Below are 12146 nucleotides of genomic sequence, written 5' to 3' on the forward strand. Positions count from 1 at the left end.
TGGGTAGGAACTCAGTTCTCTTCCCAGCCCTGTCCCTGAGGCTTTAGGTGACTTGGGCCTCCTGTGTTTCTGGCCTTCTCCTGTGACAGGACATGAGGAAGGATGCCTGAGCCAGAGAGAGCAGGGCATGAAGGATCGGGACGCCAGCACCACAGACACGCTCTCTGTCTTTACCTTTACCTTTAGGACCGAGGAAGGGGGAGGGGACAAGTGCAGCCTTAAGCACTGCTCCTCTCCCTCCCCACCCCTGCTCCAGAGGGAAAAGCTCTGTCTGAGATGCTCTAACACTGGGGGGTTCTCTTCCATCAGCTCCCCACCTACTCAGCGCTGCCCCCCCATCACCAAAGAAGCCAAATGCCTTCAGACTCCCCCAGAGGAGTGACTGCCTTTCTCCTTCAGTTACTGCTCCAATTGGTGTTTATGGGAACTATGACTGCCCCAGCCCCTCCCTGCAGTGTGTCAGGTTCAGGGAGAGAGGAGAGTGGGCTGGGATGGGTGGGCAGGCCCTGAAGAGCACCAGGCCAGAAGGCTGCCCACCTCTCAGGAACCGCTCTTTCCCACAGATGCGTAAGTTCCCCTTAGCATGTCTCCCTTCTGAACTTGAAGGAGAGGACTTTTCAAATGGTGCCATTTTAAATTAAGATCACAGGAAAGCGGCAGAGATTTTTTTCTCCAGGAGCTATTAATAGTATTAGACGAGGATGCGTGAATTCAGCACCCAACCTGAAGTCATTAACAAGGACACGTCCAATTCCCCCTGAAAGGCTTCATACCAGTAAAAGGGAGTCTGCCCTGTAGATATGGGCAGAAAGCTGCTCCACTAAGGGAAGATTTGCAGTTCCTTCCTCCTCTAAAAGCAACACGGAGAGCAGGGGAAGGTGTCAGAAGATGATTAAAGCCGCAGAAGTGCCCAATTAACTTCAAAGAGTCTATCGAGCTATTAATAGACAATGTATTTTAAATTACTTTGGGGAAAAGGAAATCAATGCAGGTGGAGTGGTAAGGGTGCAGCAGAGGAAGATGAATCGGATGAGTGGAGATGAACTTGAGTGCAGACAGATAATGAATGCATCAAAGTTTCCAAACTGATACCACACACGCATCAGCAGAGCCCAGATCGTTACACACCTCGGCCACTGTGATGGCCTTGAAAGGCCCTCGCGAGAAGGGCTTCTGGGTCTGGGATCCCGAGGCACAGAGGAACGGCAGCCCAGGAAGCAAGAGTTTCAGTCCTTTCTCTGCTCTCCTGGATTGTCCACATGCCAAGCAGAGCATCGTTTCTTTCTTTCCAGCAGGTGAGAGATAATAGTACCCCTAAAAAGGGAAAAGATGCTTTCATGTGGGTGCATCTAAATTATGACAGCATTTTTGCACAACACTTTATAATACAAATAAAGCACTTTTATAATCCCCAAATGCCAAATTTGAAATTTCAACATGAATGCATTATTTTACTCCCTAATAATTTCATTTAAAAAGAACATGTTTCCAAATTCTGTTGACTGAAAAAGCCTAGAGGCAAAGAAAATTCAGCATCAATGTGTGTAACTCATGTCCAGGATCAGAGTTTCTTGGAGGAATGGCCGGTTTCAGATTTGAGGCAAGAAATATACAAGATTAGCAAGGTTTGTCACGTGGTACCCAGAAAGAAAAGAAGCCAGCCAGGAGTGAAGGAGTCATGTCGAAATGACACAGGAGCCAAGGTGAAGCGTCTTCACTGGCCCAAAGTGGGACAATTTGGGAGCAATGAAACACTTTGAATATGTTTGAATACGTAAAATTCTTAGTTCATAATGATGCTAAAAATATAAGTTAAAACAACAAACACAACAAAAAACAACAAACAACAAAGCCACAATCAATGGAGTCCATTGGAAGTAAACTGGCACCAATCTATAACTCTGACATTTGGCCTTAGGAAGATTCAAGATGGCCACAAAAAAACTATCCCACTCTTGTTTGCAGGCCCTTCTGAAATGTGACTTTGCTGCTCGTCCAATCAAGAAATACAATGTCTTTCTCCTTTTCTCCTTTCCTTGAATCTGAGCAAGGCCATGTGACTTGCTTTGGCCACTATAGCACGAGCAAATGCCATGCAAGCAGATGCGTAAGAAGTGCTTGCACACTGGGGCTTGTTATCTTTTGGCTGCAACTGGAACCCTGAGACCACAGTCTGAACACACCTGAGCCAGCCTGCTCGAGGAGCCTTGAGGAGAAAGAACCAAGGTGCCAGCTCACAGCCGCCAAGCACCAGACAGGGGAGGGAGGCCATCTTTGACTGTCCAGTCCCCATAGAACCACCAAACTACTGAAGCACCACCAGATGACACAGCCACACGACTGACCTCGGGCAAGACCAGCAGAACTGCCCAGCTGAGCCCAGCTCAAATTATTGACCCACAGAGCAAAGATAGTTGTTGGTTTAAGCCACTAAGTTTTCAGGGGGTTTGTTACACTACAATAGATAAGTGAGATGGAAAAAATTAAGCATTCATCCTACCATCCCTTACAAAGCATATTTTTGGGTAGTCAAATACCTAGTTGAAGAGATAAAATTCTCCCTTACATTAAAAGTTCAGCTAATAAAGGTGGGTAAAAGGGATAGAATTAGACAAAATTGACCCTTTTGAAACTCCTAATGAAATAATTGATTTAGGCAAAGATCACCAACAGGTGACACGAGAGCAAAAGTCATTGGGAATGTTTTTAATGTGGGATTAGGTTGTAATCGCCTGAATCCACTGATAACTGCTATCAGTAAAAGTGGAAAATCCAGACATTGTTTGCCTGCTTATGTGATAAATATAAAAATCCGTGTAAAATCTAGGAAGATTCTTGTCCCAAAAAGTTGAACATAAATCTAGTTACAGAGTAACAAAGTTGTTGCTTAGAATCATCTAATTGTGACCAACGAGTTGTTGTTGCTGCTACTGTTGAATATCAGCATGAACGTACAAATTTAAACATATTTGATGTTTGTGAACCCGCCACATTCATTAGTCTTACTGACACTTAGATGGTTTCGTCTTTGGACTGGAAGCCTTCTCAAGTTGACTTGATTCCTTTTAAGGTGGCCTTAGTGGTCTCTGACAGCATGTTTGCTGACTGGTGTGAGTGTACAGATGAAGGAGAAAGGGCGGGAGGGAAAGTGCAGTCAAAGGCAGAGACACGCAAAACGGCGTGGCACATTCGGACAACCACGAATCCTTCCGTAGAGCGAGGGAACGACGAGTGAAGGAGACGCCGCAGCTTAGAGCCGGCTGAGGAGCGGAGTAAGGAGGGTCTGGAGGGTCTTGTGTACATCGTGAGATTTCAATTTTCTGTAGGCTGAAGGTCGTCAACGATAGCAAGGTGGGTTGACCCACTGACCCACAGATGTCTCAGGTGTTGGTAAAGTATGGTGCAAGTGACTCCCTACTAACAAGAATTGTAGGACCAAACTTGATAAATGGCTTCTTTAGAAATCAGAGTTTACTGACGCTTATCCCTGTACTTGGTGCCATGTGATATTGTCAGAGACGCAGTCACCTCACTTCCATAAGCTGTCTGGAGTGCAGTGACCCCAGTGTGGCAGGCACCCCTGGGGGGCACAGACGTGTGATTACCCTGTCTCATGCGGGCTCTGGAAACCCGGCAATGAAGCAAAGGCGGTGCTGATGGCGGTGAGCCAAGAGCAGCAGAGGGCAACAGCAACACCCCTACGTTCTTTCCCAACCAGTCACAGAGGCCAAGCAACTTCGTCACAAGTCACTGCTCGATTTGTGTGAACATAGGGTTTTCTAGAAAAAGATTTTTCTTGCTTTATTAAATTACCCCATTTTCCCCTATTTTTCTTTAATCGTCAGTAGGAAGGAACCACTCACTGGCTGATGGACGTTTTCCCCTTTGATCACAGAGGCTGTGCAGACACCCGCGTAATGAGCCGCTGTGGTTTCCTTGTCCAGGGCAGTGCTGTGAAAGGCCACGAAAGCTTTCACACTTTCCACATACTTCCACCTCTGATTGGAAGCCCCATTCTTATATGGCTTATACTTCTGAAAAGGACAGAAAATATGGAGCCAAACAGGAGAGTTCATGATTTAGTTATAGCAGTCAGAGTTTTCACTACATAAACTCAGAAAGTATAGAAAATTACTCATAATTCTACCATGTAGTTTATAACTACCGTTGATATTTGATGATTATATACACAATATTTTTTATATTCATACATAGGCATTCTTTAATTTAAAAAATGGAATCACAAAATAGATACAATTTGGTAACTGCATTAGTTGTTTTTCTTAACTTAACAACATTCCATGAACCTTTTCCTAACATTTTTTAAGGATAGATGCCATTTGATCTTAGGGATATTTTATCTTACCAATCCCCAATAGTTAAACGTAGATTGTTTCTCAAATTTTCCTTATTATAAACAAAAGAGCAATGAACAATCATATAAATCTTTGTGTAAGTCCATAATAACTTCTTTAGAACAAACTCCTCAAGTAGAATTGCTGATAAAATAACGTGATCATTTCTAAATGTTACAATGTGTTATACGAAGCTTTATCACACAAAATGCTTTCTAGAAAGGTCATTCTAGTTTACACTTACACCAACAGTATGTGAAATGGCCTGTTTTCCTCACACTCTTGCCAAAACATCATCAATATAACAAATGAAAAAAGTACCTTGTTGATATCTTAATTTATATTTCATTGGTTATCAAGGAGGTTTTTTTAAAGGTGAGGACAATCAGTTTTATTGTAATAGAAACAGTATATTTATTCTAATTATAAAACTTGGCTCAAGCATAAGTAAAGAAATGAGTTGTGTCAATTTCAGAGAATTTAAACCAGTATATTAGTCAGCCCTGGTATCTAGTGGTTAAGATTGGGCACTCTCACTGCCACTGCCTGGGTTCGTTTCCTGGTCAGGGAACCACACCACCTGTCTGTGGGTTGTCCTACTGTGGCAGCTGTGTGTTGCTGTGAGGCTGAAAGCTGTGCCACCAGGATTTCACTTATCAGCAGGGTCGCCCATGGTGGACCTGTTTCAGCGGAGCTTCCAGACTAAGACCAGGAAGAAGGACCTGGCCACCCACTTCCGAAAAAATTGGCCGCGAAAACCCTATGAGTAGCAGCGGAGCGTTCTCTGAGACGGCACCACCGGAAGGTGAGGGGATGGAGCAGAGGGACCGGGTAGGCTTCCCTCTGCTGTCCACAGGGTCACTAGGAGTCAAAATCTACTCCACAGCACGAACAGCAAGCCAGCAGTAGACTAGTGCCAACTGAGCACAACCTGACACCTCAAGGAACTTGCTCTACCAAGGAGAGACTGACAGCAAAGAGGAAAATACAAGAAACAGGGAGAAACAGGGAGGAGGTCTAACAACGTTAGCCTAACATGACTCATTTTTATTATTTTACATGAACTTTAATATTTTCTCATAAACTGATTACTTCAAGAAATAAAAATGAAATACCAGAGAAGAAAAAACCTTGAAAGGGAATACCAATTACCTTGGGATCAAACTCATTTCTTATGAAATGGGAACCTTAGGGGAAAACATTCATATCTATAATTTTATGAAACTGATTAAGGTACTAAATCTGTATCTGCAGAGGTTTGATCTCACTGTGATCTGTACCAAGAGGCACCTGGCAGGGAAGAGGTGATGTTATGTACTGCGTCTCCCCCCACTTATCATCAGGACAGACTTAATTAAGCTTTGATATCTGTCCAGATTGCTATGTCCCAATTTTGAATTCAAGTTGCCTCATTGTATTAAAAATATAGAATAAAACAATGTTCTTTGGAGACAATGTATTCTGTTTAACAGGAAGATGGTAAACACCGTGGAGGATGCAGAAAGCAACGCAAGCACAGGTGCTCCTCAACCCTTGCCTCCGCCCAGCAGGGAGAGCGCGTGGCTGGCTCAGGGCAGCTTGGGTTACACAGAAGTGAAGATGACGGGCGAACATGAAAGAAGAGCTCCGGGACCTCACCCCCAACTCAGCGGAAGCCAGACTTCTCTGGGTTCTCCAAAAACGGTCTGGCTGCAATAAGCATTTGCAAAATTATGTCAAAGGTGTATCTGAAATGAGTCTCAGTAGAATTAACACTGAGGAGCTCAGGCCCTCCAGGGTGACCGCTTGACCAGGTTCTCTCCCTCCAGTAGCCAGGTAAGAGGGGGCGTGCATATGTCCCCCGTCGCTGACCTTGAACCAGGTGCAGCTAACAGCCACTCACCTGGCTGCATCCACAGCCGGGACTGTCAGCTCCATGAACGCTCTGGGACAATTTCTCGTGCTTGCCACTGGATTTGACTTAAGTAACTAGCATAGCTCCTGACATGCAGCAAGCCCACAATCACCATCTGTCAGATTAAACTAAATTAAGAGCTACGTGAACAAGCTCAATTTGAAATTTAGGCAGACTACTGTAAATATTTTAACAACCGCATTCAAGATAGGTTTCTATGACAGCCATTTTCTTTCTCCACTACAGGGAAGCATGGAGCTTTACTGAAATTTAACTACATAAAGGGCCACACCTGCTCTTTCACCTGTATATCTATCTTACCTGAACAATAACTGGATAGCCACAGACTTCATTCCCAGCCTTAGTCATAGACACCGCCAGCACCAGCTCCGGGTCGCTCACCAGGTGGAAGGTCCTTGGGAAAACAGAATGAGGCACATTACCAAGTAGCGTGAGCCCTCAGAACTCCCCCTGTGCCACTCGTCAATGTTGCCTCTTGGCTCCATACGTGCCCTGTGATAACTGATGTAAATCCTCTGAGCATTTCTCCCCTACAGAAAGCACCATGTCAAGCTTCCTCAGCAGAGGTGCTGAAAGTCCACTGCAGGAGGAGGGGCTCTCCTGCTCCTTCTGGCTGCTGCACGGCGTCAGTGGTTGGGAGTGAGGACATCCAGTGATGGCTGGCCCAGCACATTTCCAAAATGTGCAGTCCATCGGCACCCTTGCAGCTCTGGCCAGGCATGGTCATCATCTGCTTGTGGTCCCCCAACATGGCCATGATGGGCTCCAGGCCTTCTGCCGCACCAGCACCCCCACTCCCTTTGCACACCCATGTGCCTACAACCAGCTGCGCCCCCACACATGTTCCAGCAGTTGCTTCCTGCTTGCCCAGCAGCCACAGACCGTGTCCAGTGAGCTGCAGCCAGACCCTTCCCAGCGAGTTCTGAATGAGGCGGGGGCAGGCCCCATTCCAGGGCCCACCCCCAGCCCTCGAGTACTTACAGTTTGTTTGTTTGCTTTTAATGTCTTAGACTTACTCTTTATTATCATTTAATAATTCCCTATATTAGACCTCCTCTGGTTAAATCACTGATCACACCCAGGCTGATACACTCTCCTCACCCATTTTGCTGCTCAGAGAGGCAGTGAGGCAGCACGATTAAGAACATGCCTGTTGGAGCCACAGTACCCCAGCGTGAATCCTGGGTCCACCTCTCAAGAGCTCCACGGCTCTGCTTAACGACTCTGTGCCTCAGTTTCCTCATCTGTAAAATGGGACAAACGTGCACACCTCACAGGACTATTGTGGGACTCAAACGAGTCGATGCATATAAAACGCACAGGATACTGTCTGGCACACTGCTCTTAGGCTCAGCTACTATTATTAATGGTTGTGACTTTTTATAGCTTTTTTAAAAAAGTTTTCCCTCAAAGTGCAAGGTATCTGTTGAATGTTTCTAAGTGATCTTACACTGAAGCTAGCATAAAACATCCTTGACGAAAAAACAAAGTTATTGAGCTAAAACCCTCCAATTCTTTTCCCTTGCATCCCTTAAAAGCAAAAATAAACCAAACATTCGAGGCTCTTGTCTGTATAGGAAAAGCCAGTTCTTTACACCTGTCAACATAGTTGCTTTGCAGACCAGCACTGGCATTCCTGCTGCAGAAAACATAACTCGTCCCGAATATAAAATGTAAGGATGTAGGAGTGGAGGGAAGGGGCGAGCAAAGGTGGGAGAGGATCTGTTATAAAAATAATACATTTTTCCTTGTGAGACTTAAAAAATTCCAGATCTCTCATTTAAATCTCTGAACATAAAATAATATATCCTCATTGTAAAGAATTTACAAAGCCCTGGAAAATACAGTACAAATTACACAGAATTTTAAACATCACTCTTATTCCTACAGGATAATCAGTATTAATCTCACCTTTATTTCTTCCATCTATTCTTAGTTAATGAAGTATCACTTTAAATCCAAAATGGGTACTCAATTTTGTCAAATAGCCTATCAACATCTGTCAGGACTGCACTGCACGAGAGCTGGTGTTCTGCATTGTCTGTCTCTGTGGCCTCAGCATGTTGCATAGCTTGCATCTTGCATTCTTATTGGCACCCAACATTATTCAGAGGAATGAATGATTTCGTATTTCATGCACTGACCTACTGATGCAGGATTAGTCACCTCGCCGTCTCTGTGTTGTGCGGCCTAGAACAGAGGCAGCAACTTCTCCCAGGCTCCAGTGCCTCGCTCAGACACTAAGGTGTGGGCTTTTCTTTTCTGTTTTGGACAGTGCAGCCAACCGGCGCTCGCCTGTAGCAGGAGTGCCTAGCCTCTGTTGGAAGCCGGGCCGGGAGACTACAGAACCCCGTGCGCCAAACAGCAGAGTGAGAACTTACTCTGTATCCCCGCGACTTCCAGCTCGACACTATCGCCTCTCCCACCAACCTGCACTCCGAGTGCACGAAAGACACTGAAGCTCCTTGAGCCTCAGTTTACCTAGCTTTGGAATCACGGCTAAGACTAGAGATTTCTAAGATCTCTTTCAACTCCAAATTCCATGACACTGTATAAATTTGAGTCCTGTTGAGGGGATTTTCATCCCTGAGGATTTTTTTCATATTTCCCTTTAGAGACCAATGGTTAATTTAGACGGAGCCAGAGTTGAAAAGTGCAGAAAGATGCCAGCTTATCTCAAAAGTTGACCTGGAGCATCCTCCTGCGTGAGTGTGTCTGGCTCTTCCCCACGACCCCTCAGCACCCCTTCACTCTTCTCCTGCCCTTCTAGCCTAGACTACGCGCTACCCCAGCTAGGCCTCGTTCTCACTCTCATAATTTCCCTGAAGAGGGTTTGCTGATAATTGCTTAGGATATCAGATTTCCTAGTTATTTTCTATTTTAAATAGGAGGCCAAAATGAAAAAGTAATTCAAGACCCAAAGGACTGAATGAAAGGACTAACAGTGAAAAATTCTCGGCACAGTGACAGCCACTGGGTATCTCCCATTGTGTTGGCCGTGAGTGACTCTACCTACACTCTAGTAATACAAATTCTGGATGGCATTTGCCTCCCTAAATGTGAGCCTACTGTCTGGACAAAATATGGAGGATCAAAAGACTGTGGCCCACATGCACAGAATTTTCTATAGGTTTCTGCTGCCTAATGCAACCCAAGAGTCTCCAGGACTCGCCAGCTCATCAAAACAAATGGGTTTCAGCATCCAATTACATGAACGAGAACAAAGCAAAACGCCAAGGGAAAATGCGGAAGCAAGCTCAGAATTACCGTCCCTGCCCACGCACTTCGGCCATAGGACACATATTCGTCTGAATCTGGCCACACCTACTCACCAAGACTCTGCAAACCTCTCCCGCCCAAGCGCTTGTGGGAGTTCCCACATGGTGACCCGCGTGCTCGTGAGAATCCTGTCCCACTGCCTCTCCCCTTCACTGCTCCACCTCTTCTCTTGGACCAAAGCTTCAAGTTTCTGACCAGGGACAATCAATGTCTCCATCTCCCACCAACCGTCCCCCTCTTCCACAGCTCGCCGTGCGAGGCCTTAAGACGTCAAAGTTACAGAGTGTTTTGGAAAGTGGAAGGAGATGGGAAGAGACCATCCTCCTCTTGCTAGACGCGGTTGGATTTTCCAAAGCAGTGGTGGTTGTGGTCCAGCGTTTCACGGCGTTTCAGGCAAACTGCTCTTTCTGTTTTTACTTAAAGAACCTTTCCCTCCTCCTGCTTCCTCCACAGCACTCGGGATGAAAAACAAACCCAGCGACAGGCTCTGAGCAGGACTCAGAACTCGCCTCTCCTCCAGTGGCCAGGCATTCCTGACAAACTCATCACGCTGGCTTTCTCCTGCCTTAGGGTCACTTCTCTCATTCCCCATGTGTGTCCACCCCGGTTCATCAGCCATGCTCCAATTCCAGCGTAGGCTCAAAAGGGACCTCAACTGCAATACAGAAAACCAAGGCAGTGGGATGGATTGCAAACTTCCAGAGAGGTAGAGATGGGGAGGCTCTAGCTCCGTAGGTGCAGGGATTTTCATCTGTTTTGTTCTTTGCTAAAGCGCCAGCACCTAAAACACTGCCCTTAATAACCCTGTGCAGCTGTGCGAATGAATTTTGGTTCCATATGGCAGGCAATTCTCAGGGACAAAAGCCTACTTCCTAGCTCCCCATCGCAAACACAGCTTAGGCGGGATGAACGGGGCAGAGAACACACTCACGGGCCTGCCTGCACGGTGGCTTCCCAGCCCTCTCTAAGTGCGCCTTGCTGGGGGCTTTGCTCATCTCAGACAGCGGGCAGAGTGAGGCTGGCTCCCTCCCCGCCCACGCCGCCGCTGCTGCCACCTGCTGAAGCTCATGCAGCCTCTCTCAGAGCAGCCACTCCTAAGCTTTTGCATCACACACATTTTGAGAAGCCAATGAAAATCACAGCTCTTTCCCAGAAAAAAAAAAAAAAAAATATATATATATATAGTACAGATACACAAACATACATTTTGTATAGTATTTCCAAAGCCTGAAGAGGCCCCTGGAGCTCCACCATGTAACACAAATGGTAGAATTTGAAGCAAACCAATCTAAAATCCAAGGAGTTCTTTTCTTTCTTGTTAAAGAAATGTTTGAACGTGCACCGAAACAGAGAGAAACGTGTAAGAAACCACTGTGGACTGAGCAGCTGTCAATATTCTACCAATTCTCGTTTCCTCCGTTCCCCCCTCCCAAGTTTAAAAGTTTTTGCTTTTGCTAGAATATTTTAGAACAAATTTGAGATATCTCTTAATTTTATCTGTAAATACTACAATATATATCCAAGCAACCAGGACTTTTCTCTCTCTTTTTTTTTTAACGTAACCATTAAACCATTATGACACCAACAAAATTAACAAGACTTCCTTCATATCGTGGGGTACCCAGACTGTTCTAAATTTCCTCTGATTGTCTCGGAAATAACCTATTGACAGTGGCCAGCTTGAATCTGAATCCAAACAAAGGCCAGCCATTGGATTAGGATTTTGTATCCGTTAAGGTAAGAATTCTCTTTCACTGTGTGAGCAGAAGCCGTATCAGCTGGTTACGTGATGGCAGCAGGGGAGGGCGAGGGGCAAGCATGTTGGGGGGCAGGAGATGAGTCAATGACAAGTGCTGTCAAATTCTAAAAATGGGGACGTTTTAGAGTTCCTACTTGATCCCTTCAAATCATCAGAATAAAATTAGACAAGGGCCCAGTTTTCTCTTGACCTCAGTGGCCAGCTGAAACCATGAGCTCAGCAGGTTGATTTCACATTTCTTATCTGAATCGATAGTGGAGAAGTTGTGTGTAGACTCCCGAGGGCTCGCATTTGCTTTCACTCCTTCTCCTCCTCGAGTAGGTTAAGAATTATTGGCCATGTTATCAGAAAATCCAAAGTCCTCAAAGGTACCCTGCCTGCTGGGTGAGGATCATGTGGGCTCTCTTAGGCACCCACTCACTTTTTGATATACTAACCCCCAAATCTAACGGGTTTACCTGCTGCCTTTCTTGTGCATCCAGCGTTGACGACCATCATCTGCTTTTTTCTCCACCAAAACCACCTCCGTGCCCGAATGCAGGTCGGGACCTGGCACCCCCAGTGCTAGCTGAGGAACGGCATGGCTTATAATTTGCGCATCTCTGTATTCAAACTGCTGGTGGCAAAGCTTCTGCCATTTACTCTGCCTTGGAGAACGGCTGAAATAAAGAGAATCTCATTAGTGGCAGAAAAGTACCCTGTGCACCAACGTGCTGGAGACTGCAAGTTCTGCTGGTGAGAGACCCGCTGTGAACCAAATGCACCTGTCACGGGGAGGCACGATCATCGGGACACCAGCAATGCTGTTTGCTTTGCACTGCCAGGCGGAAGTGAAAAA

General features: G+C 45.8%; 1 protein-coding gene across 7 annotated transcripts in view; it reads right to left on the reverse strand.

Annotated features, from left to right (window-relative positions):
• Positions 1 to 12146, reverse strand: part of DCDC1 (doublecortin domain containing 1) — a 444094-nt gene that overhangs the window by 40916 nt on the left and 391032 nt on the right. For all 7 annotated transcript variants that reach the window (XM_070274958.1, XM_023646546.2, XM_070274959.1 and 4 more), the window contains 4 exons: positions 11767 to 11967; positions 6571 to 6664; positions 3864 to 4034; positions 1129 to 1314 (listed from right to left, as the gene is read on the reverse strand). In XM_070274958.1, coding sequence (XP_070131059.1) covers positions 1129 to 1314; positions 3864 to 4034; positions 6571 to 6664; positions 11767 to 11967 — 652 coding nt within the window. The remainder of the gene's footprint in view (positions 1 to 1128; positions 1315 to 3863; positions 4035 to 6570; positions 6665 to 11766; positions 11968 to 12146) is intronic.

The sequence above is a fragment of the Equus caballus genome, chromosome 7 (genome assembly GCF_041296265.1).
Source record: "Equus caballus isolate H_3958 breed thoroughbred chromosome 7, TB-T2T, whole genome shotgun sequence".
Taxonomy (NCBI): domain Eukaryota; kingdom Metazoa; phylum Chordata; class Mammalia; order Perissodactyla; family Equidae; genus Equus; species Equus caballus.